This window comes from Pan troglodytes, chromosome 23 (assembly GCF_028858775.2).
Source record: "Pan troglodytes isolate AG18354 chromosome 23, NHGRI_mPanTro3-v2.0_pri, whole genome shotgun sequence".
NCBI classification, from domain to species: Eukaryota; Metazoa; Chordata; class Mammalia; order Primates; family Hominidae; genus Pan; species Pan troglodytes.
In genome coordinates this window covers 48258815-48286783 of record NC_086016.1, presented here as the reverse complement: position 1 = coordinate 48286783, position 27969 = coordinate 48258815, and the positions used below count along the sequence as shown (strand labels likewise).

The following is a 27969-nucleotide window of genomic DNA, read 5'->3' as shown; positions in this document are numbered from 1 at the left end:
GGCCAGGCTGATCTCGAACTCCTGACATCAGGGGATCCACCCACCTCAGCCTCCCAAAGTGGTGGGATTACAGGCGTGAGCCACTGCGCCTGGCCTGCCCCACCTACCTTAAGTTCAAGGAGAAGCCATCTCCCCAGGACCCAGCCCCAGGCCTGCACCACAGATGCTCAAAGACTTGGAGGAACTGATGAATTCATTTTAATCACAGAAATTTGCCTGGGCTTGAGCAAACTGTGGGGACTCAATAGATTTGGAGGCCTCCTCTCCCTTCTGAGAGGCCTGCCTGCTTCCTGCCCTGATGAATCCCTAATTTCAGTACAAACTGAGGAACTTGAAAAACATCTGTGCACTGGGACCGCCCCTCACAGGAGGGCTGAAAGCAGCACAGCTGAGTCAGCGGCACATTCAGCAGGCGTTCAGTGGGGAAGCAGGAGACAGAGGCGGTGCTCACAGGACCCGCTCCAGGCTTGTCACAGCCACACATCACAGCACTTTGGGTTTTGCCACAACAGAGCAGCTCTGAGCTCAATCCTTGCACCTCAGAAGTGCATTTATGATTAAAATCATGCTCGACATGAAGCCCTGTTATGATGTGCAGTTTAAAAAGAGAAACGGGTCCAAATCAGCACCAACAGAGCCCCCCAGGGGGCTCCAAGACTCGCCCCAGAGACAGCAGGAGGACCCCATGTGCGCGCTGATCTGTAAGAAGGGTGGTGGATGCAGCAGCAGGGGGCTGCGTCCAAAGGCAGCAGGTGGGGGCCTCTCATAGTGTGACCCTGGGCAGGCCACTCCCCTACCCCGGTACCCTCACCTGAAAAATGGGACAGCAACACAATGAGACAACAGAGACTGTCTAGAATATAAAGAAAAGAATGAAAAGGTCCATCCCAAGGGCAGCCTGGTGGGGACGGGGACAGGCAGTGGGGGGAGGCTGCCTCTGGAAGACCTGTCCCAGCAGAATCAGCCCCTACCTCTGCCCTGCCTTCCAACCTTTGAACCACCAGGCAGTAGACACATTCCCCTGGGAAACAGAATTTGCAAGGCAGGTGGAAAGAGCAGCACTCACACTGGCTGTGACTGCTGAAAAATGCTCATTGGCCCTTCTCGAGGACTGAAAGGAGATTCGGAATCACATTTAAAATTAACCCGTGACCCACTTCCTGTAAAACTGAAGATCACCCTCTAACAGCCCTAACAAACAGGCTCTGGCCGTCTCCTGACCCTAACCCGGTGGAGCAGCTGACTGGACGCAGTGACGCCACCACTGAGGTTCTACAGGGTGGAGGCGGCCAGGCTGGCTCACTGCATGAGGTGGACGGTAGCTGCCTTGCGGATGAGCCGCTCGGTCAGGGGCGAGTTGGGCTTCAAGGCATCACGCTCCATCAGAAGGCTCCTGTGGAAACAGACACAGAGGTCCTGTTACAGAACCTTCTAGAGGGATGTGGGGCCTGGTGGTCCCTTGGTCCCAAGGCAGAACACAGGCAGGCTAGACTGCGGCACTGAGGGAACAGCAAGGGCCAAGGCCCAGGGGCAGGAGGCCTGGCCTCAGTTTGGGGAGAGGTGAGGATGGGAGGGCACAGACCTCCAGTGCAGGAAGCCACACCCGAGATGGGGCACAACAGGTGGCAGTGGGGAAAACCCAGGTTTGAAGAGAGAAGACCCAGGTACGGTTTGAGGTAAAGACCCTGCTGTGGACTGAATGTCTGTGTCCAGGCTAAATGTATATGTTGAAGCCCAGATGCCCAAGGTGATGGTATTAGGAACAGGGCCTCTTGGAGGTGATTAAGTCATGAGGGTGGGGCCCTTGTGAATGGGATTAGTGCCCTTATAAGAAGAGATAGGTGTGGTGGCTCACCCCTGTAATCCCTGCACTATGGAAGGATGAGGCAGGAAGATTCCTTGAGCCCAGGAGTTTGAGTTTACAGTGAACTGTGATCACACCACTGCATTCCAACCTGGATGACCGAGTGAGACCTTGCCTCTAAAAATATAAAAAAATTTAAAAAGAAAGAAGAAAGAAGAGACGTGAAAGAATTAGCACTCAAAGGAAAGGTCATGTGAGGACACAGCAAGAAAGTGGCTGTCCACAAGCCAGGAAGAGAGGCCTCAGCAGAAACTGAACCCAGCCAGGCCTTGTTCCTGGACATTCCAGCCTCCAGAACTGTGAGACAGTGCATGCCTACTGTGCAAGCCGCCCAGACTGTGGCACTTTTTAAAAAAATTTTTTGAGATAGAATCTCCCTCGGTCACTCAGGCTGGAGTGCAATGACGCGATCTCGGCTCACTGCAACCTCCACCTCCCAGGTTCAAGCGATTCTCCTGCCTCAGGCTCCCGACTAGCCGGGATTACAGGTACCCACCACCACGCCCGGCTAATTTTTTGTATTTTTAGTAGAGGCGGAGTTTCACCATATTAGCCAGGCTGGTCTTGAACTCCTGACCTCAGGTGATCCACCCGCCTTGGCCTCCGAAAGTGCTGGGATTACAGGCATGAGCCACCATGCCCGGCCTGTCTGTGGCACTTTTAAAATAACAACCCAAACTGACTAAGACAGCCCCCAAACACCTGAAAACAGTGGTTCTGGAGGGCGTGGGTGGTGTGAAGGGGCTGGGGCCGGGCACTCATTGTGGGGGGCACCATGGCTGGGGGTGGAAGGTTTCCCACCTTGAGGGCTGGTGAGCTGTGCTGATGGCCCCATGGATGCTGCCTGGTAGCAGGACAGGACTTGGAGAGAAGGCCCCCTCCACGTCTCCTAATGCAGTCGGCTCCCTGTGCAGCCTGCTCTCCCCCTGCCCTCCCCCACTGGGCCCCGCAGAAGGCCACATCGGCACTGCCGCACTGCTCCACAGATGTCACCCCAGCTCCACCCTCAGCCCTCCTGTCCACACAGCCACTTTCCCCACCGCTGCTGCCAGAGGCACCAACTCCCACCCACACCACAGCCTGAGCTCCCCAGGGGGCTTGACCACTAAAGAAACACGCATGGTTTTGCCTACGGCCATGGAAGGGGAAAGCGGGGAGCATGCGTCCAAGACATTTTACAGTTCTAGGCGGTTCCAGTGCTGCCAGCCAGACCTGTTTCATGAGTACCACAGAACCTGTACAGCTCAGTTTGGGTAACCCTGCCTGGAGGGAGCTGCGCTGGTGCACCTGCGCCTAAACCACTGGGCTTGTCACCAGCCAAGGGCCTCCTGTGGACCCGGGCTGCCACCTGCTCTCACAGCACACCTTCCCCACCAGGCACCCCATGACTCCTCTATTCTTCCTTTCACTTATGTCTAAGGGTCGCAGGGACATGGGCAAGGAGAGGTGTCAAACTCGCCGCTCAGGCACACAGGGGCTACGCGGCTGCTGGCCAAGAGCTCAGCAGCCTAAGTGGAGGGAGGCAAGCTGGGCCATGGAAGCACCAAGGCTGCTGGCAATGGTGAGGGCTCTTTGGAGTTCCCCCAGCACTCTCGTCTGCCAGCTATGCCACCCTCCTGACACTCGCCTGCCAGCCACACCACCCTCCTAACACTCACCCTCCAGCCATGCCACCCTAACACACCTTCCAGCCACGCCACCCTCCTAACACTCACCCTCCAGCCACGCCACCCTCCTAACACTCAACCACCAGTCACGCCACCCTAACACCCTCCAGCCACGCTGCCCTAACACTCACCCTCCAGCCATGCCACCCTAACACTCACCCTCCAGCCACACCACCCTCCTAACACCCTCCAGCCACGCCACCCTCCTAACACTCACCCTCCAGCCCCACCACCCCCCTAACACTCACCCTGCAGCCCCACCACCCTCCTAACACCCTCCAGCCACGCTGCCCTAACACTCACCCTCCAGCCATGCCACCCTAACACTCACCCTCCAGCCACACCACCCTCCTAACACCCTCCAGCCATGCCACCCTCCTAACACTCACCCTCCAGCCCCACCACCCTCCTAACACTCACCCTCCAGCCCCACCACCCTCCTAATACTCACCCTCCAGCCCCACCACCCTCCTAACACTCACCCTCCAGCCCCACCACCCTCCTAACACTCACCCTCCAGCCCCACCACCCTCCTAATACTCACCCTCCAGCCCCACCACCCTCCTAACACTCACCCTCCAGCCCCACCACCCTCCTAACACTCACCCTGCAGCCCCACCACCCTCCTAACACCCTCCAGCCACGCTGCCCTAACACACTCACCCTCCAGCCATGCCACCCTAACACTCACCCTCCAGCCCCACCACCCTCCTAACACTCACCCTGCAGCCCCACCACCCTCCTACCAGCCCCATGCCTGGCCTGGCTAAACCCACTGTGCTTTCGGGTCTGCCCTCAGCTGCTGCTCCCTCAGTGCGAGTTTACGTGTGTGCGGGACTGATTGCTCCCTGTCGCTCCCCCGACTACAGATGGGCTCCTGGTAGCCAGTGACTGGTGTGCCTGCTCACTGCTCCCTCTCGGTACCCAGCACAGGCAGGCAGGTGAAATGAGCTGAGGTCTAACTGAGCATTAGGTGTCGGCCAGGTGCAAAAGGAGAAAGGGTGTTCCAAGCGTGCAAAGGCCCAGGAGCCTGAAAGAGTAGGACGTGTTTACGTACCCAGGTAGCTTAGCATGGCTAAAAGGGAGTGGGCTGGGGAGGGTGGGAGGTTGGGCCTGGGGTGGGGCTGGCTCCGCTGGGTCACATTGAGCCTGCTAACAAAGGAGAACCAAATTCCCCACAGCCTCCCGACCTCACAGCCTCAGAAGCAGGAGCATCTCGGGCCAAGGGTGGTGGGGCTTCCAGGCACTCCCGAGGTCTGCAGGGAGAGCCTGTGAAGGTCGGGAGTGCTGGGCAGGGGCCAGGAGCTCACCGGGCTACGTTCTTATGGACGCTGGAGGTGCAGTTTAAGGCCGCGTGAATCAGCAGCTGGTTGAAGACGTCTCTCTGAAATGTCAATCGGGCATGTGAGTCTCCTGTACCTCAGGATGGGGGAGGCGAGCCCCTGCCCACCGCGGGCTGCCTGCTCTCCAGGGAGACAGTGGTGTTGATGCCACACCCTCAACGACGAACTTACAGGGCGGGAGTGTGAGAGACACGTTCACATCCACATTGTTGGCACCAACACCATGGGAGAAACTTGGGGGCTGCAGGGCGCCCAGACTCCCTGGCCCAGGCCCTAGGCACCCCAGCTGGCGGCCATCGGCTCACCTGGGCATTGCTCCCACCGAGCTGGACGATCCGGTAGCGGATGGGCAGGAGCAGCTCCAGGACGCGGTCAGGGTTCCCGTCCTCAGCCTCCACCAGGGCCTGGCACAGGGGCAGCCCCACGTCTTGGGCCAGGAGGTGCTGGCAGTTCTCCCCTGGGGATCTGCGAACCCAAGACGGTGCCCTCAGCTGCCTGCCCATCACAGAACATCCGGGAAGGGCAGAGCCATTTCTTCCTCAGCGAGGTGTCCCTGGTCCAGTGCCTGACACATGCCACACTGATGAGGTGAGGTGACAGGCGGGGCAGCCCATCGAGGGGACAGGACAGGGCACTGAGCTCAGACCTGGGTTGGAGTTCGCCCATTTCCAGCTACCTGGTCCCCCACCTTCCAGCCTCAGTTTGCTCATCTGTAAGCAGGCATAACAGTGCCAATCTAACAGAACCGTCAGGATTGCTGATAATACAGGCAAAGGCCTGGCACTGCAAGTCAAGGCAATCATCATCCCCAGAAGGGAATGGGCAGGGCAGCCCAGGTCCTCCAGGTCAGCCCTCACCAGCTCTTGCCAGGCACCAGCCCTGATTTAGATGGGGAAACTGAGGTTCAGAGCACAGAAGCACCTCGTCCAGGACCTCAGGGCCTGTAAGCAGCAGGTGTCTCTGGCTTCAGGGCTTCACTGTGTCCTCTCCACGGGAGGCAGCCCTGTGACCCTGCGGATCTCATACCCACCCTGGGGATGGAGGCAGCTCTGTGTCTTGGGGCAACCAGTTGTACAGCTGTGGGTGCACACACCTTGGGGGTCTGCACCAGGGGATGCACATCTATAGGGGTGCACACCTGGGAGCTGCCTCCATGGGCATCCCCCCTGCTGCACTCACAGGCGGGGCAGGCACTGAACAAGTCTCGGCATGGCCCTAGCACCCCCTCACCCTCTCGGCAGGGTGAGGACCCCCACCCCGAGAAGGCCCCTCTGCATACTCGCTGGCGTCCCGCAGGGTGGTCAGCAGCTCCTGTGTGGTCTGGGGGTCGTGTGCACCCAGGGATGCCATCAGGAAGTGTGCGTCATTGAACAGCAGGATGTGGTCTCGGCTGTGCTTCCGGGCCACAGGCAAGACATCCTGCCACCGCTGGCCCACAGACACTCCTGAGGACATGGGGAGGAGACCCAGGGCCTGGAGTGAGGCTCTGGGGCATGTCCCGTGCAAGGGCCTCCCTCACAGCGCTTCCCTTGGAGGCCTTGATGACCCTGTCCCAGGTGAGAGGCCGAGGAGGTGGGCAGGGCCACGGGCAGCGTCTGGCCTTGTGCTTAGGCCTCTATTAGGACTGTCTAATTATAGAGGCCATAGACGCGTAAGTAGGAAGCACATTTTAAAAAGTGTCAAAGGTTATTAAACAAAGCCTCTGGCCGCTTTGACAAACTCTAGGCCTCTTGGATCCCCCGGCCTTCCCACACAACCCTTGGCTTCCCCATGGATCCCCCGACCTCCCCAAGGATCCCCCAGGCTCCCCACTTTCCTCTGGGTCTCCAGCCTCAGCCTGCCCTTCCCACAGGTGGACTCCCTGGCTCCTGTGCCCCTCAGCCTGCTGTTGGCCCATCTGACCACATCAAGCCTGCCCTCCAGCCCCTTGTCCCGCAGCAGGCTGCTGGCTTCTATGTCCCGGTAGCTTTGGATGGTCTGCTTTCTCTGAGAGTAACTCTTTCCCTTGTCTCTGCCCAGCAAGCCCCACATATGCTTCGGTAGCTCACATTTCACCTCCACTAGGAAGCCTTCTGAATCTCTAGAAACAGCCTGCCATGCCCTCCCTCAGGTCCCTGAATTGCTCAGCCCAGGCCTGCAGCCCTCATCGTACTGCTGACCCAGGACCTAGCCCAGGCCTCTGTGGTTCCAGGGTGACTCTGCTGAGCCTGAGACAAGGGGAGAACCATCTGGCACCCCAGTGGTTGGCTAGAGCCCTCAAGAGCCCCCAGAGCTGTGGTTGGTCCCTCCAGGCTACCTGCAGAGCATGACAAGGTTGAGAAACCTGTCTACAATCCCAGGGAGTTGAGAAACTCTCTCATGTTTTAGGAAAGGAGGTGGCATCGAGACAGGTGGCCAGGTGCTACCAGTGCCCCGAAGGTTTGGCAGGCAGGCCAGCCATGGGAACAGCACAGCAGGTGCCGCCCTGGGTGCAGAGCTGGAGGCATCCACATCGAGAAGCGGTGGGAACTGGAAGAAAGAGTAGTGTGGCCTGGACACCCTCTCCAGCTTTGGGCCAGCTGGGAGGCAGCTGCAGAACGGTACCCCAGGCAGTGGCCAGGCCTGCAGAGGGGTCTGGAGCAGCTCACCCATGAGCTCTTGCCCAACCCTGGGCCTAGGCCACAGCACCCTCTCCTCATGATGTGGGAGGAAGAGGCAGAAGCCAGTGGGGCTGCGGGGATGGCTACCTTCCATCTGCAGGCGGTAGAGCATGGAGCTGCTGTCCACCATGTCCAGCATTGCACCGTTGGCCTGCAGGCTGGGAAGGATCTGGAAGACAGGGCGGCCAAGGCGGGCTCAGCGGGTGGGCCAGATGATGGGGCTGCAGGCACAGCCAGGGTCAGCCTGTCCAGGTGGGGTGGGGCCTGCATAGAGCAAGCCCTCTGCCACTGTCCCCATCACCTCAACTGACAGGCCCATCACCCTTGCCTGGGGTGTAGACTGCTCCAAGCACTAGAGGGGTCACCAGGTAGACCTGAAGAAAGAGCCCACTGCATTGCATACCCAGGGCCCAGGCCAGGCCCAAAGCATCTGCCACCTCCCACCCCTGGGCCTCAGACCACACTGGTGGGAGGGCTGTCTGCCCGATCACGTTTCTAGACTCAGCTTTGCTGAGGAGGCCACCTCGAGCTCACGGTGTATGTCACCCTTCATTTCTTTCTTTCTTTTTTTTTTTTTTTGAGATAGAGTCTCCCTCTGTCGCCCAGGCTGGAGTGCAAATGGCGCAATCTTGGCTAACTGCAACCTCCGCCTCCTGGGTTCAAGCAATTATCCTGCCTCAGCCTCCTAAGTAGCTGGGATTACAGGTGCCCACCACCACATGCAGCTAGTTTTTGTATTTTTAGTAGAGACGGGATTTCACCACGTTGGCCAAGTTGGTCTCGAACTCCTGACCTCAGGTGATCTACCTGTCTCAGCATCCCAAAGTGCTGGGATTACATGTGTGAGCCACCGTGCCCGGCCCACCCTTCATTTCTTACTACAGCTTCCTGACTGTGTAGAAAGGATTACTTCAAGGGAAATTTACTGTGTGTTTTTCTCTGATGTTTAGATCCCCAGATCACAAGCATTTCTGTGGTCCCAGGCTTTTCTGATGAAGCCATCCCTGGGGTCCTTGGGAGCTGTGAGTCAGGCTTCAGGCTTTTTTTTTTCCCCCTCTCAAAAGAATGCCTGGGCCCGGGGAGGAGGAATGGGGAGTTAGTGTTTAATGGGTATAGGGTTTCAGTTTGGGTAGATGAAGAATGTTCTGAAAATGGAGGGTGGTGATGGTTGCAAAATGTGAATGCACTTAATGCCACAGAGCTATACACTTTTTTTTTTTTTTTTTTTTTTGAGACAGGGTCTCACTCTGTCACCCAGGCTGGAGTGCAGTAGCGTGATCTTGGCTCACTGTAACCTCTGCCTCCTGGGTTCAAGTGATTCTCGTGCCTCAGCCCCCCGAGTAGCTGGGATTACAGGTGCCCACCACCACGCCTATCTACTTTTTTTGTATTTTTAGTAGAGACAGGGTTTCACCATGTTGGCCAGGCTGGTCTTGAACTCTGACCTCAAATGATCCACCCGCCTCGGACTCCCAAATTACTGGGATTACAGGTATGAGCCACCACACCCGGCCTTGTACACGTAATTTTATGTTATTTTTATTTTATCACAGCAAAGAAAAAAAATTCCAGCCAATCACACCATTGCACTCCAGCCTGGGCAACAAGAGCAAAACTCTGTCTCAAAAAAAAAAAAAAAAAATTCCTATGGGTAGACCAGTTGTCTTACCAAAGAAAAGTGATCTGAAAGGGCTGGAGGAGAGTCCACAATTGCAGAGGTGAGGCCCTTAGATGTGTAAATCTATCAGCACCCTCGGGTTGAGGAGGGCCAACCACTGCCCCCATCATAGGCAGGGTTACAACATTGCTCTTGGCAAAATTAACCCCATGAGGCCTTACACAAGAAATGTGTTCTTGCTCCAGCTGTTTTTCTGGCTGGGACAATCCTGATGAACTCAAAAATCTGGTCTCTTTGAGACTCAAAGGCAAAATGCTGCAACAAACCAAACACGGTGTGAATGCAACTTACGTGGGTATCGTAGATGGTCAGCGCGGCCTCATATTCGCCCTGGAAGAATAAAGTTCTCCTTATTAAACTCTGGAGAAGGCAAAGTGTAATGCTGGGACGTGAACTGAGAACGGCCAGGCCAAAGACCCCTGAGCACATGGTCTCCGGCCTCCACCTCCTCTCAGTGGGGGACGGACGGTGTCTTGGTGGCATTAGGGATGGGAGAAGGTGAACCCGCTTCCAACCGGGGCTTTGGTTCCCCAGTGTAGAAAGCACAGCAGCACCTGTGCCACCACCACTGAAGAAACAGTTGCTGTGGAAGCATTCTCTCTCCTAGTGGAAAGTTAATATAGGTATTGCTCATACTAACTGCTGCAAGCTTTTTCATGTATTTCTTTCTAGCCTTTTTCTTTCTTTTTTTTTTTTTTTTTTTGAGATGGGGTCTCACTCTGTCACCCAGGCTGGAGTGCAGTGGCACAATCTCGGCTCACTATAACCTCTGCGTCCCAGGTTCAAGCCATTCTCATGCCTCAGCCTCAGGACTACAGGGAGGCGCCACCATGCCTGGCTAATTTTTGTATTTTTAGTAGAGATGGGGTTTTACCATGTTGCCCAGGCTGCTCTCAAACTCTTGATCTCAAGTTATTTGCCTGCCTTGGCCTCTCAAAGTGCTGGGATTACAGGCATGAGCCACTGTGCCCAGCTGCCTTTTTCTTTTCTGCATATGTTTCCTCTCCTGTACATTTAGCTGGGCTCTGTGCTGTCTTCCAGACACTGTATCATCACATTCCCATGTCATGACAGGGCCCTCATGTTCTCAACATTTCTCACTTTATGGACATTCTGGGAGCTTCTAGCTTTTGTGCATGATAAGGAGCACTGCAAGTGACAGTCTTGTACATGGAACCCTGTGGCGGAATCACTGGGGTCAAGGGTGTCCTGAGCAGCTGCCCCATAGCCTGGCTCCCGTTGGAAGATCTCATGGCCCAGGCAGGTACACCCTGCAGGGTTGGGGCTTGGCTCTCCACTCCAGCCACAGGCACTCGCTCTGAATGGTCTCTGCAAGTTATACACCACAGATGTGATTTCCAGGCCTCCACAGTGAAAAAATCCCTAAAAAGGTTGAAGCCTGGAGTGCTCTTTGGAAATGTTAATGCTCCATTGTATCAGGGCTCCAATGGATGTGAATACATAGCAAAAGCTAGAAAAATCTTTCTCCCTCTAGACATCTTTACAGGATAAGACAGTGCAAACAGATGGTCACCTTACCTTCTCAATCAGATATAAAGCCCAGTGCCAATAGTTATGACAAGCCAACATATCAGAGTCCTGGAGAAAAAAAAACGAGAATTTATGAAAAGTCTGAAGGCCTATGGGAAAAAAACAAATGTTGTTTTGTGCTAATGCAGAAACCATCATCTTTTTTTTTTTTTTTTTGAGACTAAGTCTGGCTCTGTTGCTCAGGCTGGAGTGTAGTGACATGATCTTGGCTCACTGCAACCTCTGCCTCCCGGGTTCAAGCCTCCTGCCTCAGTCTCCTGAGTAGCTGGGATTACAAGTGTGCACCACACGCCCGGCTAATTTTTGTATCTTTGGTAGAGACAGGGTTTCACCATGTTGGCCAGGGTGGTCTCGAACTTCTGACCTCAGGTGATCCGCCCGCCTCAGCCTCCCAAAGTGCTGGGATTACAGGCATGAGCCACCGCGCCTAGCCACAGAAACCATCATCTTTGAGTGCAGGAAACAATATTCTGCACTAGGTGCCTCCAGGCCACATAATCTTCCACTCCGAAGGGCGGTGAAGAAATTATGCTGCATTTACCAAGGAGGAAACTGAGGCTAGGGGAGGTTCCCAACCTACTCGCCTGAGCTGGGGAGCAGCAGCCCCAGGACTGGTGCAGAGGAAGTTACTTCAGCAACTCCAGCTTTGCCTTCCTCACATGTGAAGTTGAGAAAAGGATTAACAGAGCCACTCCACAGGGAGGTGTGAGGCCCATGGGTGTCTAAACAGCTCAGGGCACTTGGATAAAACTGCAAGGATCAGCCGGGCACAGTGGCTCATGCCTGTAATCCCAGTACTTTGGGAGGCCGAGGCAGAAGGATCAATTGAGCCCAAGAGTCCAAGACCCACCTGGGCAACATAGGGAAGAGACCCTGTCTCTCTAAAAAAAAATTTTTTTTTTAATTACCCAGGTGTGGTGGCACACACCAGTAGTCCCAGCTATTTGGGAGGCCGAGGTGGAAGGATCGCTCGAGCCCAGGAGGTCGAGGCTGCGGTGAGCCCTGATTGTGCCACTGCACTCCAGCTTGGGCGACAGAGAGAGAACTTGTCTCAGAAAAAACAAAAAACAAAAACCTGCAGAGATCAACAGGCCCAGGGCCACACTCCAACAGGTGCTGGCAAAGCCCCGAGAGCCAGGGGAGTGGGTGGTATGTGGGTGGCTACCTTAGGCTGCCCTCAGTATGAAGCAGTGTTAAAGTAGGACCTGTGCTGGGCTCAGAGCTGGCCCCTGCTAGGGTATTTCCAAGCTCAGGAGACTGGACTCGTGATCCTCAACAAGCGAGAGTGCCCAGCACTCAGAAACCTCAAACAAACCTCAGTGTCCCTGAGAAGGGAACCTGACCGCTGCCCCCTTGACAGAGCCGAATCTGGAGGCCCGAGGATCCTCCGCAGCGAGGCTCAGACTGCATGGCCCCTGCTTGGGAGCCAAGTGCACACCCTTCCCTGATTTCTTGCTGCCCCAAATACAAAGCAGGTATTCAGTAAACGCTGAGTGAGCGACGCTGTGTCCCTGTCCCAGGGGAGGCCCCATCTCCCTTGAGCCCAATAGGCTCACCTGATGCAGCCCCGTCTGTCCAGAGGGCCCACCTCCACCATGGTGCTAGCCTTTCCTTCTCTGAGGCCTCTGCAGGCGTTTCTGCCTCTGCCTGGACACCACCTTGCCTCCCCTGGAAAGAGGGACTGACAAGGCCTCCTGCACAGCCCATGTCCGCCTTGTACCTGGGCTCTAGGACACCAAAGTAAGCAGCTCTCCTCTCCCTCACAGGCCACTGTAGGCCTTGGAGGCCTTGCTCAAGCTACTGACGGGCTGGGATGCCCTCCATCTTCCCCCTCTGTGTGGCACACACCTGCTCATCCTTCAGTAGCCAACTCAGAGGTTGCCCCCTCCAGGATGCCTTCCCTAGCCACTGTCCCCCCAAGCCCAGTTGAGTTTAATGCTTCCTCTGTGTTTCCACATCCCACAGAGGGTCCCCGTCATGGTGCAGCTCATGCGCTTTGAAGAGGCTGCTCGCTCCTCCTGACCAGGCCCTGTGAGGACAGAGAAGTCTGGGCTGGACCCTCAGTGGAGTCCCTAGGGCAAGGTATGGGCCTGGGGTGGGGACTGGAATCTTGACTGCATTCTGCTCAGCAGCCAAACACCTGAGGCAGGAGCAGGTGGAGGAGGAGAGGGAACCCCGAGAATTAAGCCATGCCCTGTAACTCTTGTCCATAAAGCCTTGGCCTGACTCAAGGGGATGCACTGAATTTCCCAGGGAGGTGACCCATTGACAAGCATCATACCTTCCAGAGGGTCTCTGAGTGCTGCATGAATTCCAACCCATCCTTGATCTCTGCTTTCATCTCGTGGATGTGAGCGACGGTGTGCACCGACCATGCGTCTGTCGGGTTAATAGACAAAGCCTACGCAGGGTGCGGGGAAGAGGATTCCAGATAAAGCAGATCAGTCAGGCTGCCGGGGCAGGCGACGACAGGTCTCTAAGGGGCAAGAGGCGCCTGGGCTGAACGGGGTGGAGCAAGTGGGGGGACAGGGCTCTGACTCAAAACACTGACAATTAGCACCACTTCCTGCCTGCCCGGGCACACCAGCTCATGGGTCTCACTGCCCAGTTCACAGATGAGGAAGCTGAGTCTTAGGGAGGCTATGCGACTTCACCCAGCTGGACGGCAGCAGGATCTTTCTAAAGCCAGGGCTCAGACCCAAGCCTACAGCATTCTGCATACAGCTGAGGCGCTTGCAAAACATACCCGCCCTCTCTGGGCCTCAGCTGCCGCCTGGAAGGCCACGGATGCTGCCTTTCTCTTAGAGAAGTGGTTACTGCCCGTGTGAACTATCAAGTCCTCCAGTGGCTGTGACTGCCTCTTCCCACTACCATATATGTGAGGACATGTGGCTTTCTGGGTGCAGAAACAGCTGGCTCTGAGGTTATCACAGTTCATGACAACAGCCGCTCCCATGACCTGTGAGCTTGACAGCGACCAGCGAGGCAGGCAGGACTCATGGAATGATCCTCCCCTCCTAGCTGTTTCTTTCTTCTATTTATGTGTTCAGCTCATGTTTGCTAAGCATCTACTCAGCCCGAGTCAGAGCTTAGAAAATGGAGCAGTAAACTGAGGCTCACAGAAGCCCCATTGCCTGGCCTGTGCCCAGGTCCCCCATGCCAAATCATGAGTTCCCGCCAGCCCCACTGCCTCAGTCTCCCCACGCCTTTCATAGGGGTCCAGAAGCCCCAAGCTCTTCTGCCCTGGCCCAGCACCTCCTGTGAGGCTTTTGGCAGGAGGTCGGCCCCAGCAAGCCCTGCCTCCCTGCCCACCACTCAGCTTTTGTGGGCCCAGCCCACTCCATGTGGGAACAGAGGGAAAGAAAGTGTGTCTGTAGGGGACCGTGGGCATCCCTGGGCAGGGGCTCTGAGTACAGGACACTTGGGCACAGTCTAAGCAGGGTGGGCGTGGGGCCCCGAGACGGGACCCTGCTAAGCATGCTGCTTTCACGAATGGCAGGAGTGAAGGGTGGTGGCTGTCACCAGCTCTGATGAGCTGACTGGCATCTTCCCTCTCTTGGAGCCCTCCAGTGGTTCCGTGGGAAGGAGTCCAAACTGCATTCCCAGGCTACAAGGCCCAGTAGAATCCAGTCCTCACCTGCCCCTCTACAGCCCTGGCTCCTGGCGCCCTGGCTTGCCGCCTCCTCCCTAAGCCTCCACCCATTGAGCCACTTGGATGGAGCTCCAGGTCCCCAAGCTCTGTGGCTGTGCCTGTGCCTGCTGCCTGCCTGCTCCTGCCCTGGCTCCTCCTACCCTCACCAGCCTGGGGCTGCAGACACAGAGCCCATGTGTTACCACTCCTGGCCCCGTCACAGCCTGCTTTTCCTGCCCAGTAGTTGTCTGTGGGGTGCTGGTGTTGAAGACAAAGAGTTGGTGCCTTCAAGACAAGGGACAGGAGGCGAAAGGGGAGCAATGGAGAAGGGAGGGGACCCTATCCACCACTTCTTGCTCCTTGCAAGGCGTGGGCTTGCATGTTTTTTTGGCCACCCTCAGTGCAGGGGACTTGCCACATCTGGTTTGCCACAGCTACCCTTGTCCAGAGCTTCTCCAAATGTCCCAGGAGCTCTCAGGTGCCCAGATGGATGCCACCCACAGGAGGGCCCAGCTGCCATGGTCTCCAAGGGACTTTCCTACAGCTGACCCCTGGATGGTGCTGTCTGGTCACCCAGGCCATGGAACCAAGACTGTCAGAAAGCCACTCGGGTCCCCCACCTGCCCTGACTCAGAGTTAAAGCAAAGAACACATCACTCAAGCCTCAAGTCTCGGATTCTGTAATCAGAGCAGTCTTCAGAGAGCGCAGCGACCCTTGGGCCCCAATGCTGTCTCCCAGAGAGGGTGCTGCAGGCCGACTAGGGCAACTACTAGGGGAAGAACCCCAGCCAGGATGTTGGGAGGTGGGGCCTGGAGCAGGCAGCTGAAAGGACAGCCGTTGCCAGGTAGCCTGGGTAGAATCCGGCTCTGCCATCTCTGAGCCATGTGGTCTTAGGCAGGCTCTAGCCTTGGCCTCTGAGCCTTGGGCCCCTCATCTGGGCAACAGGGAGTTGGACATCACGTGGGCAGAGCTGTGTGGATGCAAGCAGACACACATAAAGTGCCACACAGAGCCAGGCACAGGAGAAGCTGTCACTCCCTTGTGCATGGCAGCCCCTCCATGGGCCTCAGTTTCCACTCCTGCAAGAAGAGGAGTAGAGGAGAGGGACCCCCAGAGCGTGAGACCACACGCGCCCCAGGCCTGACAGCTGCAGCCTGCCACCCAGCCCTGGGCCCAGGTACACATGGGCACCCAGCAATGATCATGACTGGCGAACATCACTCAGCTCCCTGAACCTCTGGTGCCGTGAGTGATGCTTAGAAATGCGAAGTTCAGGAAGGAAGAGCCAACGCTTATTTACACTTCTCCTCCTACAAAGTCCTGTCCCAGCAGGGCAGTGTGGGCTCCGGAGCCAGGCAGAGCTGGTGGGAGCCCAGACCTGCCATTCTGTGCAACCCTAAGTGAGCAGGCTGACCACAGGCTCCCTGTACCCCATCAACCTCATCTGTAGATGTGGATCCAGTGTTAGCCAAGGAACGTGTCTCTGGGGACTTTGGGGGGCCACAGGTGAATGACAGCCCCTGGCGGGCGGCAGCTGCTCACACTAACATGAGCTCCCCAGTCTCTCTGAGGAAGTGAGACCAGGGATGGGGTTCGCCGGGGTCACACATGAATGGTGCCCCTCATATGCCCCGGTCCAGCCAACGGCTACTCCCTGAGGGGTCAGGCACCTTAGGAAGGACCCACTTACCTCTTTGGCGAGTTTTTCTGCCCGGTCGTAGAAGTTGGTTTCCATCAAGCCAAAAGAGTAGATGCCTTTCACATAGCTAAAAACAGAAAAAAATATCTCAGAATACAAAAAGATGGATGGGTAGCAGGTTGAACTGTGTCCCTGCAAAGATACACTGAGGTCCTAACTGCCAGCACTGGGAATGTGACCTTCTTTGGAAACAGGGTCTTTGCAGAGGTAGTAAGTTTAGAGGAGGTCACACGGGATCAGGGTGGGCCCTAGCGCAATGACTGGTGTCCTTACAAGAGGGCCGTGTGAAGACGCAGATGCCGAGGGAAGGCGGCAGGTAAAGACCAAGGCAGAGTGACACAGCTGCGAGCCAAGGGACTTCAAGGAACTCTGGGCACCACCAGAAATCGGAAGAGGCAGGAAGGACCCACCCCTGAGGCTCTGAGGGCACTGCCTTTGCTGACACCTTAGATGGGACTCTTGGCCCTCAAAGCTGTAAGTACCTGTCTGCTGCTCCAAACCACCCAGTTTGCAGCCCTTTGCTACAGCAACCGCAGGAGACTGACGCAACCTCCAACCCCACGCCAAGCTCTGTGCTTGTCAGCAATTCCGTGCTTCCGACTGGTGAGGGGCAAGGTGAACATTACATCCGCACAATCATCCCCAAGCCCAGCACGGAGAGCGGCCCTGCTCCTCAATTAGCATCCCACCTTCTAAGAATCAACACGGGTCTCCACTGAGAGTAACAAGGGTCTCCTCCCGCTCCTGTCTGCATGGTGACATCCACCCAGAGGCATGACCCATGGGCACCTCCCTGGGAAGCCTCCGTGACCTGTGGGCTGTCAACAGCTCCTCCTTGACTTCTGCAGTGCTGTACACAGTCCCCTGCCCGGCCTGGAATGCACTCAGTGAATGGCCGGGTCCTCCCCAGACCTGGAGCTCCCACAGGCTGGGACCTGTCTGTCCAACTCAGCCTCAGCCCAGGCCCAGCCCAGGATGGGCTAGAAGACATTGCTGAATAATTGCACGCTTCCAATCTCTCTCTCTCTTTTTTTTTTTTTTTTTTTTGGAGACAGAGTCTCGCTCTGTTGCCCAGGCTGGAGTGCAGTGGCACAATCTCAGCTCACTGCAACCTCCGCCTCCTGAGTTCAAGCAATTCTCCTTCCTCAGCCTCCTGAGTAGCTGGGATTACAGGCACATGCCACCTCGCCCAGCTAATTTTGCTATTTTTAGTAGAGACGGGGTTTCACCATGTTGGCCAGGCTGGCCTCAAACTCCTAACCTCAGGTGATCCACCCGCCTCGGCCTCCCAAAGTGCTGGGATTCCAGGCGTGAGCCATTGCGTCCGGCCCACACTTCCAATCTCATCTGCAACTGCGCACCCGAGTATCTAGGGTGGTCACACATGAAACAAGTTTTCTTTCCTGTGGTTTCTCGGGGTTAAGTGAAAACAAAATAGGGCAATAGGGCTTCTGTTTGAGACTAAGATGTTAGCTTCATTACTTTGCAAGAAGACTGATTCTAGCTTTTGTTATTCATTGAAGCAATGTTCTTAAGCACTGGCTTCCAGAGTTATCTTTAAAATGTATGTGTGTGTGTGTGTGTATATATGTATTGTTTACTGGGGTCATTTAATCCTCAACACTTAAGCTATTTATTGTATGTTTGCTGTGTGTCAGGTACTATTAGGTTCTCGTGACGGTTAATTTTTATCTGTCAATTTGGCTGGCCCGTGGTGCTCAGCTGTTTGGTGAAACACCAGTCTAGGTGTTGCGGTGAAAGTATTTTTTATATATATATATATGTTTTTTAATATATATATTTAATATATATATTTTAATATATAATTTTTAATGTTTTTAATATATATTTAATATACATTTTTTAATATATATATTTTTAATATATATATTTTTATATATTTAATATATATTTTTATATATATATAATTTTTAATATATATATATTTTTAATATATATATTCTTTTAGATACAGAGTCTTGCTCTGCTGCCCAGGCTGAGTGCAGTGGCATGATCGCCAGCTCACTGCAGCCTCAAACTCCTGGGCTCAAGGGAACCTCCCGCCACAGCCTCCTGAGTAGCCGGAACTACAGGCACATGCCACCATGCCTGGCTAACTTTTTTAATTTATTTTTTCTTCTTGTAGAGACAGAGTCTTGCCATGTTGACCAAGCTTATCTCAAACTCCTGGGCTCAAGCAATCTTACCGCCTCAGCTTCCCAAACAGCTAGGATTACAGGCATAAGCCACTGTGCCCAGTCTTGTGAAGGTATTTCTAGATGCGATTTGAGTAAACCAAATTACCCTCCATGTGGGTGGGCCTCATCCAATCAGTTAAAGGCCTTAAGAGAAAGACGGAGGCCCCTAGAAGAAGAAATTCTGCCTGCAGACTGCCTCCAGATGTAAGACTAATGCTGACTCCTGCAGCGATTTCCAGCTTGCTGCCCTGCCCTACAGATTTTGAACTTACCAGCCCTCACACTCACATGAGCCAATTCCTTAAAATAAATCTCCATCTCTCTCTCTGTCTCAGAGCTCTCTGGGCTTCTCTGGAGAGTGCTGACTAAATAATACAGCTTATTAACCTGTCCGAACCTCACAACTATTCTGTAATGAAGCTGCAGTGAAGTCAGTCCTGTGTGGTGGTCACTGGGGCTGTTCATGCACATTCCAGGCCTTCTTCTCTTCCCAAGCACACGGTAGAACTGTACTTCCTGGTCTCTTGTGGGTGGGTGAGGTCATGTGATCAGTTCTGGCCAATGACTTGGGAGTGGCAGGGTATCCTTTCATTCTAAACCTTTAATTGCCATTGTAAGCCCCCCCAGGAAAGCTTGCTTTTCCCTCTTAGTGACAGGTATGTCCAGAGGGTAGTTGCTTCATCAGCTGGGATCCCAGATGGAGACAAGGACATGGTGGCAGAGCCCTCAGCCCTTCTAAGGTAACCACGTAGTATGAGTGAAAAATAAACCTTTGCTGTAATAAGCTCTGGGGAAGAAGAACCAGGGGATGTTTGTTACTGCAGCAAAAACAATCCCATGCTGACTGATACATAATGGTACTACCTCATTCACAGGTGGGATGAAAATCAAGTGAAGAAAATGAGGCCTTTGAACTTTAAGGAACTAGGAGAATAGCAACAGTGGTCCCATTATTTTTAGGACAGGGCCAAGAGAGTCACCATATTTTTAGGGCAGAAAAGAGAGATTAAGAAACAGAAATAATGCGATTTCCAGCTGGCACATACCTGCTTAGGGGGATATCAGGTGTCCAGAAGGGGTAAATTCGAGCAACAGAATCTCTCATCTGTTCCTGATAGCCCAGGTAAAAATAAGCATCATGGGAAAATTTCAGGGCCAACATGTCTGTCGGGTGGTCCTGGAGAATCTGTTCCCATAGTTCACAGGCTTTCGGAAAGTTCCTGGAAACCGAGAAAGATTTCTCACCAACGCTGAACACATAGTCCACCCACACAGGGAGTGTAAGAGGCATTGTTTCTCACCAGTGTCATGGTCTACATGGATGTGTTTTTTTAAAAATCAGTTTCTGACTGGGTGCGGTGGCTTATGCCTGTAATCCCAGCACTTTGGGAGACCAAGGCAGGTGGATCACGAGGTCAGGAGTTCAAGACCAGCCTGGCCAAGATGGTGAAACCCCGTCTCTACTAAAAATACAAAAATGAGCAGGGTGTGGTGATATGTGCCTGTAATCCCAGCTACCCGGGAGGCTGAAGCAGGAGAATCGCTTGAACCCGGGAGGTGGAGGCAGTGAGCCGAGATTGCGCCACTGCATTCCAGCCTGGGCGACAAGAGCAAAACTCTAAATAAATAAATGTAAAAAAATCAGTTTCTATGTTAGGTTGTGAATCAGAAAACAAACTGAAAACCCAGTGGGAACTTTTACTCTTTCGTTCAATTAAAAAAAAAACAAAACTGGTTTAACAAATTGCCAAAGATAATCCCAGTGGAGACCGTGAGACAGCCACCGGAAGTCTCTGAGGTGGAACCCACACCTGGGCTGACTTACCAGGAAGACCAGGCTGCACCTCCCCAGTCTCAGGGTTCGGAATCCCTGAGCCCCTGCACAATCGGCTAAGGTCGCCTAACTCTGCAGGGCATCTCGCCTGCCTGAGCAGACATGGGGGCTGTCCCGGAGAATGAGGGAACCAGCGTAGGAACAGCAGGGGGAGGATGTGAAAGTCAGTGCAAGAGCAAGGAACTTATGGGTGAAGATTTGATTTGATTGTTTATTTCTCACTAGAAGAAGCATGTTTTCTTCTCTCTTCCCTAACCTAGTAATTTCTGTAGTGTGACCCTATTATTTTTGTAAGGAAAATAATATATAATTTACTTAATGAAACAAAGCAAGTTACTATGGATACTAAGTTGGGAATCTTCACCAACTGCTTCCTCACTCAGCACTCCACCAAGAATAGGGAAGCAGACAGGATGCGATTTTCTGTCAGAGCATCTCAGGAGGCAGGGAGAGAAGCATTCTCCCACCCCGCCCCCCTCCCAAGGGCATCGGGAAAGGGATACCCTGCCACTCCCCCAGCTCAACCTCAGGGTGCCAGCTCCCGGCCCAGGGAGGCCCCTCACCCATTGGCAAATGTCTCTACTGCAGACACGTGCAGCTGCTCCCGCCTTGTCAGCGGCTGGGTTCTTGAAATCTCCACCATTGTCTTCACAGCCAGGTCCAGCTCTTTGTCCAGCTTCACGGAGCTTCCAGTGCCAATCAGCACAAGGCCAGTAGCAATGGCGTGGCCCATCACTGGTGGGAGGTTAGAGAACCGCTGGTGGTTCAGATGGTCCAGCTCAGCCCATCCCAGCCCAGACTCCACATGTCAGAGACACCCCACGTCCCAGGAGGGGCCAGCCAGGCAGCAGCAGGCTGGGCACTGTGGCCCTGCCTACTGTCTAGAACTCAGCCTCGGCGCTTGTCAAGCATGGAGGGAACTGCCAGCCTAAGGGCACCCTTGAACATTTTTCTAGTGAGGGCATTCTGCTGAGTGCCAGTGTCTAAAGCACCTTCCCCCTTCAATGGATGAGCCACTTAGAGGCTGCCTGCAGGCTCATCAGCTGACACTATCGCCACAGCCAGCACACGGCTCCCGGGAGGCATCAGTGGATGCTGCTCATAAGGGGCTGGACCAAGGAGGCCCCGGAGCACAGAAGTCATGATCCCATCTGTGCTGCTCACACATGCTAAAAGTTAGGGTGGGGGTGAGTGCCTTGTGGCCCTCGCAGCAGCCTTGCTGGCAGGAGTGCAGGCCCCCAGGCCCCACTGTGGGAGAGCCAGGGTGTCCACTGGCATTTGGAACTTGGTCACTGGCTCAGGCCTGGGACCCAGGACCCAACCATAGTGTGCTAGGCCCACCCATGTGGACCCTGGAAAACAGCTGGTGATTCCGATGGTCGAGCCCAGCCCAGCCCAGCCCAGCTGATGATTCAGGTGGTCGAAGCCCCCTGATCAGGGCTCAAGGTCTGCTCAGAGAGTCCGAGCCCACCCCTGGCTCCTGGCTCCCCATGACTGGGTTTGGCTCCCCCGTCCTCCCCCAGTTATTTCCTTGTTTGTCTTCTCCAGGGCAGTACAAGTCCCCTGCCTTAAGTCTGACTAGGCTGCAGCAGGGTGAGAAGGGTGTCCCTGCCGCACTGACAAGAGCCCTGTCCCCTCATCAGACCTTCTCCCAGGCCCGGAACCTTGCCGCACCGTGGGACCACCTACCCGCAATGCACTGTGCTGGCTTCCCCATGCCCGCTGTACACGTGGCTTGCCTGGATGCCGGCCTCTGTCACCACCTCACCCTGGCCACTCTGGATGAGGCCTCACTGGTCCCCTGACGGAGGCTGCAGCAGCCACCTCTCATGTTCCAGGGGTCTGGGCCTTGGATTCAGGAAGCTTTATCTAATCCCAGGTGTCAACCACCAGCTGGGTGGCTTTAAGTACAGTCTTACTCTTGCCAACCCTCAGTTTCCTCATCTGAGAAATGAGATCAGCATCTTCATTCCCGAATTGATGGTAATTAAAGAAAAGATGAGAAAAATGCCTTCTATTAGAACCTGGCATCTTTATGGGAGTGACTGTTTTTCCAGACACAAAGGCAGCTGTCATCTTCTCTCCCTCTGTGCAAATGCCACCCTGGTTGCTGCCACCCAACCTGCCTTCCCCATCCCAACTGTGTCCCTGTGGTAAAGGAAAGAGAGAGGGGCTGGATGTGCGAAGCGGGGCTCCTCCACCCAGGGAAGGCGTTACTCACCAAAGGTTGGATCTGCTGCTTTGAGCTTTGACAGGCAGCCCTCGATGCCACCGAGACTCTTGTCATTGGTCCATTTTACATACTGAAATGGGAAAAGCAAAACAAGTCCTCATGGAGCCCTTGGATCATTCTAACAAAGATGGCTCTAAATCCAGGTTTACACTTTGGGAGGCCGAGGCAGGCAGAACATCTGAGGTCAGGAGTTCGAGACCAGCCTGACCAACATGGTAAAACCCCATCTCTACTAAAAATAGAAAAATCAGTGGGGCGTGGTGGTGCATGCCTGTAGTCCCAGCCACTTGGTAGGCAGAGGCATGAGAATCACTTGAACCCGGGGGCTGAGGTTGCAATGAGCCAAGATTGTGCCACTGCACTCCAGCCTGGATGGCAGAGAGAGACTGTCTCAAAAAACAAAAAATAAAAATAAATCCAGATTTGTTTTTCTTTGTAGAACACTGAGTATTTTCTGGACTCTAACCCAAAGAAGGCATAACCTGGCTGATAACTTTCTTCATACGAAGAAATGAAATACACATCACCCAAGGCACACTTTCTAGGGCTAGGGATGCTGCATTTCCAAAAAAGAAACATCAAAAGGCAGGTTCTGGCTGGGCGCGATGGCTCACGCCTGTAATCCCAGTACTTTGGAAGACTGAGGCGGGTGGATCACTTGAGGGCAGGAGTTTGAGACCAGCCTGGCCAACATGGCGAAACTCTGTCTCTACAAATAATACAAAAATTAGTCAGGCGTGGTGGCACGTGTCTGTAGTCCTAGCAACTTGGGCGGCTGAGACTTGGGTGGCTGAGACAGGAGAATCGCCTGAACCTGGGAGGTAGAGGTTGCAGTGAGCTGAGATCGTGCCACTGCACCCCAGCCTGGGTGACAGAGAAAAGGAAAAAAAAAGGCCAGGCGTGGTGGCTCATGCCTGTAAGCCCAGCACTTTGGGAGGCCGAGGTGGGCGGATCATGAGGTCAGGAGATCGAGACCATCTTGGCTAACACGGTGAAACCCCCGTCTCTACTAAAGATACAAAAAATCAGCCGGTTGTGTTGGTGGGCGCCTGTAATCCCAGCTACTCGGGAGGCTGAGGCAGGAGAATGGCGTGAACCCAGGCGCCACTGCACTCCAGCCTGGGCGACAGAGTGAGACTCTGTCTCAAAAAAGAAAAAAAAGAAAAAAGAAAAGAAAGAAAAGGCAGGTTCCTCCTGACAGGTGACCTGCTCCACATCGGCTTCTTCTGCCCTAAGAGGAGACTTGAAGTTGGTCACGATAGGAATATTCCTGCTTCTTATTCATTCGTTTTAAAAATATTCACAGAAAACATTTATTTTAGAGAGTTAGAAAGACACAAAAGCTGAAAGATAAAACTTACCCAAATCTCATTTTATCATTTTTTTTTTAATTGAGACAGAATCTTGCCCTGTCACCCAGGCTGGAGTGCAATGGCACGATCTTGGCTCACTGCAACCTCTGCCTCCAGGGTTCAAGCAATTCTCCTGCCTTGGTAGGAGAATCCCTCCTTAGTAGCTGGGATTACAGGTGTGCACCACTGCACCCGGCTAATTTTTTTTTCCTCTTTTTTGAGATGGAGTCTTGCCCTGTCACCCAGGCTGGAAGGCAGTGGCACTATCTCAGCTCACTACAACCTCCACCTCCCTGGTTCACGAATTCCTCTGCCTCAGCCTCCCGAGTAGCTGGGATTACAGGCCCATGCCACCATGCCCGGCTAATTTTTTTGTATTTTTAGTAGAGACGGGGTTTCACCATGTTGGCCAGGCTGGTGTTGAACTCCTGACCTCAGATGATCCACCTGCCTCAGCCTCCCAAAGTGCTGGGATTACAGGCGTGAGTCACCGCACCCAGCGCATCATCATTTTTAACAATTTGCTGTATTTGTACCTGGTCCTTTACTCAAATGCCTGTTTTAAAAAAAGTCCTAGACCTATAATCACACATTAGATTTTAAAATATGCCCTTTCAGCTGTCTAACCTACATCTACACAGAATTAGTACGTGTATTTTTTTTTTAAGACAGGGTTCGCTCTGTTGCCCAGGCTGGAGTACAGTGGCACAATCACAGCTCACTTCAGTCTCAACCGCCCAGGCTCAAGCAATCCCCCTGCCTCAGCCTCCCAAATAGCTGAGACTATAGGCTACGCAAGCATTTTGACAAGATACAGGAGGGTTGGCACAGAGATTTAAAGAAGCCAAGTTCTAACACAGGACAGCACAGAGACACCAATACACGGGACAAAATATACCCAGGCTGGGAGGATGAGCTGCCACTGATTGGGGATGTGGTGTGTAACAAACTGAGTACTAGGGGCCCGGCACAGTGGCTCACGCCTGTAATCCCAGCACTTTGAGAGGCCAAGGCAGGGGAATCACAAGGTCAGGAGTTTGTGACCATCCTGACCAACATGGTGAAACCCCGTCTCTACTAAAGATACAAAAAATCAGCTGGGTATGATGGTGCGTGCCTATAATCCCAGCTACTTCGGAGGCTGAGGCAGGGCAATCGCTTGAACCCGAGAGGCGGAGTTTGCAGTGAGTCAAGACTGCGCCATTGCACTCCAGCCTGGGTGACAGGGCAAGACTCCGTCTCAAACAAAAAACAAATCGAGTACTCTACAGAGGCCAGCGAGATACAGGAAGGGCAAGTGAGCCAGGTCAAACACAAAATAAACAAACAACTCAGATGCCCACAGCAGAGTCCCTTGGCAGGGCAGGCTGGGAACAGGAGAGGCACCCATAGCACAGCTCACAGCATTCCATCAGTCCTCTCTTGTTCAGCCCGTAGGCTTCTAAGAGCTCCCTGAGTCCTCCTGTTACGTGGATGAAGTCAGTATGCAGGGGCCTCACCACCCACACCAAGGTCAGCTTAGGTTTCTATCACTGCAGTTAGGCCCAGGTTCATCCTGGTTCTGCCTGTAATTCATGGACAACCTTCAAGTCAAGTAGGTTCAACTCTCTGAGCTTCAGTTTCCCCACCTGTCAAGGAAGCTAGTTGGATCTTACTTCTGAGACTTCTCCTAGTTCTAAAACTATAGGACCCTTCATTGGTAGAGAAATGACTGGTAATGTGGCAGAAGGTCTTGGCACAGCCTAGGTGAAGGCAGTATACTCACAGATTCATCCCAGGACAGGATCCCACCTCCTAAGTAGCCGAGCCCTGCATCAGACCCTCAGCAGGCCACAACGGGAGGCCCGGGGAGGCCAGCACCCTCAAAAAACATCCCCACGGCACCCACCGCTGTCCACCCACCACTCAGAGTCCTGGGGAAGGAGGGCGAGTGCAGAGGCCCTTTCAGGACGCTGTGGAGGGCAGAGATATGTCCCCACCCTCCCACGTCCTCCAGTACAAAGTACACAGATGTGCTGCCATCTATTGCTAAGGTCATGGCGCAATTTAAAAAGCTTTCCCCATGGCCGGGCGCGGTGGCTCACGCCTGTAATCCCAGCACTTTGGGAGGCCGAGGCGGGCGGATCACGAGGTCAGGAGATCGAGACCATCCTGGCTAACACGGTGAAACCCCGTCTCTACTAAAAAATACAAAAAAAATTAGTCGGGGGCAGTGGCGGGTGCCTGTAGTCCCAGCTACTCGGGAGGCTGAGGGACGAGAATGGCGTGAACCCGGGAGGTGGAGCTTGCAGTGAGCCGAGATCGCGCCATTGCACTCCAGCCTGGGCGACAGAGCGAGACTCCGCCTCAAAAACAAAACAAAACAAAAAAACAGCTTTCCCCAATTAAAAAACCTTCCCCTAGACCTCCACAGAAGGGGCCGCGGCCTCTCTCGGCAGGCATACCTGGGTCAGCGTGGCATCGAACAGCTTGCAGGCTTCGTTGCTTGTGGTGGAGAGCGGGAGCCTCGCATCCTTCCAGGCCTACAGACGGCAAGAAGGGAATAGCAGTGCCTTCTCTCCAAGAGCCCTTCAAACTTCAACACACACACGTCTCCTGGCCCCTCTGACCTCCACCTTCCTCATCTGTAAAATGGGCTCAGGCTCCCAGTCCTGGGCCGGTTCCAAGGAGCCCCTTACCTTTGCGGGCTTCCCTGCGTCCCCAGCCATGCCCAGTGAGCTACGTTTTTTAGGAGGTCTTGGGGTCTCCCGAGTACCCTGACAGGCGTCCCTTATTTCCCTCGGTGGGGACTCCACAAGAAGGGCCACGGGTCCCTTCCAGGCGTTGCCACGGACGCGCCCGTGCGCCCAGGGCTCACCCCACGCCCCGCGCCCGGGCCATGTCTCCCGTTATTCCGCCAGCACCGGGCCACCCCCAGGACCCGGGTCCCGAGGGGGACCTGGTTGGGGGCAGCCTCCGTGTACCTGGCAGTCGCGCAGAGGCGAGGGTGCGGCCATGTTGCGCCGGGTCGGAGTCCACCGCGAGCTCTGGGCACCCGGGCCTTCCGGGGAGTGGGCGGGGCGGGCGCGGAAAGGGGCGGGGCGCGGCGGCCGCGCTCTCCCGCTAGCTCACTGGTGGGTTTCGGACAGACTGGCCCTGGTCCAGGATCCGGGCCCGCCCCAGAGGCCCGACCGGACTACTCTGCAACGCGACGGGTCCCTTGGGAGCAGGGAGCTCCGGGACAGCGGTCACTTTCAAGTTTATGTCGTTGCGGTCGGCAGCTACCCGCGCGCGCACGGCACACACTCACTTGGCGTTCGGGGCCGGCTTCACTGGGTCGTCCCGCCGCCTCCATCCTCCCTTCTCAAGGATTTGCAGCGGAAAAATCGCTCTGTCTCCTGCAGTAGCGGCTTCTCCCTCTGGACTGGCCCGGTCTGGCCCGGCCTGAACTCTGCCATCAGCCACACACCAGCCCCAGTCCAATGGGCTCCCCTAGTTTAATTTGCCCCCGCCCCAGGGTGCACGAATCAAGGGCGTAGAACAAGCGCACCGGCAGATCTGGCCTTTATTTAAAATGCTATTTTGTTCATCATGGACTTTTTGCATTAGTTTTGATTTTTGAAATATTGCACTGAAGTATTATTTGTTTTATGTGAGAGCTGTAAAGATAAAACTCTTAGAAGAAAACAGAAGTAAATCTTCACGGCCTTGGATTTAGCAATGGATTCTTAGATGTAACACCAAAAGGACAAGCAACAACAACAAAATAGATAAGTTGGACTTCGTCAAAATTAAAAACTTTTTTGAATCAAAGGACACTACTCAGGAAACTGAAAAGATTAACACAATGGGAAAAAATATTTGTAAATCATATATTGGGTAAGAGTCTAGAATCCAGAATACATAAAGAAATCTTGGCCGGGCACAGCAGCTCACGTCTGTAATCCCAGCCCTTTGGGAGGCTGAGTCAGGTGGATCACCTGAGGTCAGGAGTTCAAGACCAGCCTGGCCAACATGGTGAAACCTTATCTCTATTAAAAGTACAAAAATAGCCAGGCGTGGTGGTGCATGCCTGTAATCCCAACTACTTGGGTGACTGAGGCAGGAGAATCGCTTGAACCCGGGAAGTGGAGGTTGGAGTAAGCCGAGATTGTGCCACTGCACTCCAACCTGGGCAATAGAGCCAGACTCTGTCTCAAAAAAAAAAAAGAATTCTTACAACTCAACAGTGAAATGACAAACAGCCCAAATTTAAAGTGGGCAAAGAATTTGAGGTGACAGTTCTCCAAAGAAGACACAC

General features: G+C 54.2%; 1 protein-coding gene across 3 annotated transcripts; it reads right to left on the bottom strand.

The window, feature by feature from the left end:
- Positions 1–175: 175 nt before the first annotated feature.
- Positions 176–27901, bottom strand: TTC38 (tetratricopeptide repeat domain 38). Of its 3 annotated transcripts, none has more exons than XM_016939405.3 (14): positions 26654–27901; positions 26135–26212; positions 22327–22408; positions 20669–20840; positions 19318–19491; positions 16065–16140; positions 13024–13143; positions 10731–10790; positions 9483–9521; positions 7601–7682; positions 6154–6319; positions 5180–5339; positions 4842–4915; positions 176–1393 (listed from the first exon to the last, which is right to left on the bottom strand). In XM_016939405.3, exons 1-14 carry the CDS (start codon positions 26684–26686, stop codon positions 1300–1302), a joined length of 1410 nt encoding a protein of 469 aa, XP_016794894.1. In that variant the 5' UTR covers positions 26687–27901; the 3' UTR covers positions 176–1299. The 3 variants fall into 3 exon arrangements, with proteins under 3 accessions (XP_016794894.1, XP_016794893.1, XP_016794895.1); XM_016939404.4 differs by having other exon boundaries at positions 26980–27142; XM_016939406.3 differs by lacking the exons at positions 26135–26212; positions 26654–27901 and adding an exon at positions 25456–25568.
- Between the last annotated feature and the right edge of the window lie 68 nt (positions 27902–27969).

Excerpts from the sequence above, each read along its gene's own strand:
- TTC38 (XM_016939404.4), bottom strand. The coding sequence starts at position 27,024 with ATGGAGGCGGCGGGACGACCCAGTGAAGCCGGCCCCGAACGCCAA. Across the intron at positions 26,213-26,979 it reads AAGCCGGCCCCGAACGCCAA|GCCTGGAAGGATGCGAGGCT; the intron begins GTGAGTGTGTGC and ends TGCCGTCTGTAG. Across the intron at positions 5,340-6,153 it reads ACCCTGCGGGACGCCAGCGA|ATCCCCAGGGGAGAACTGCC; the intron begins GTATGCAGAGGG and ends TTGGGTTCGCAG.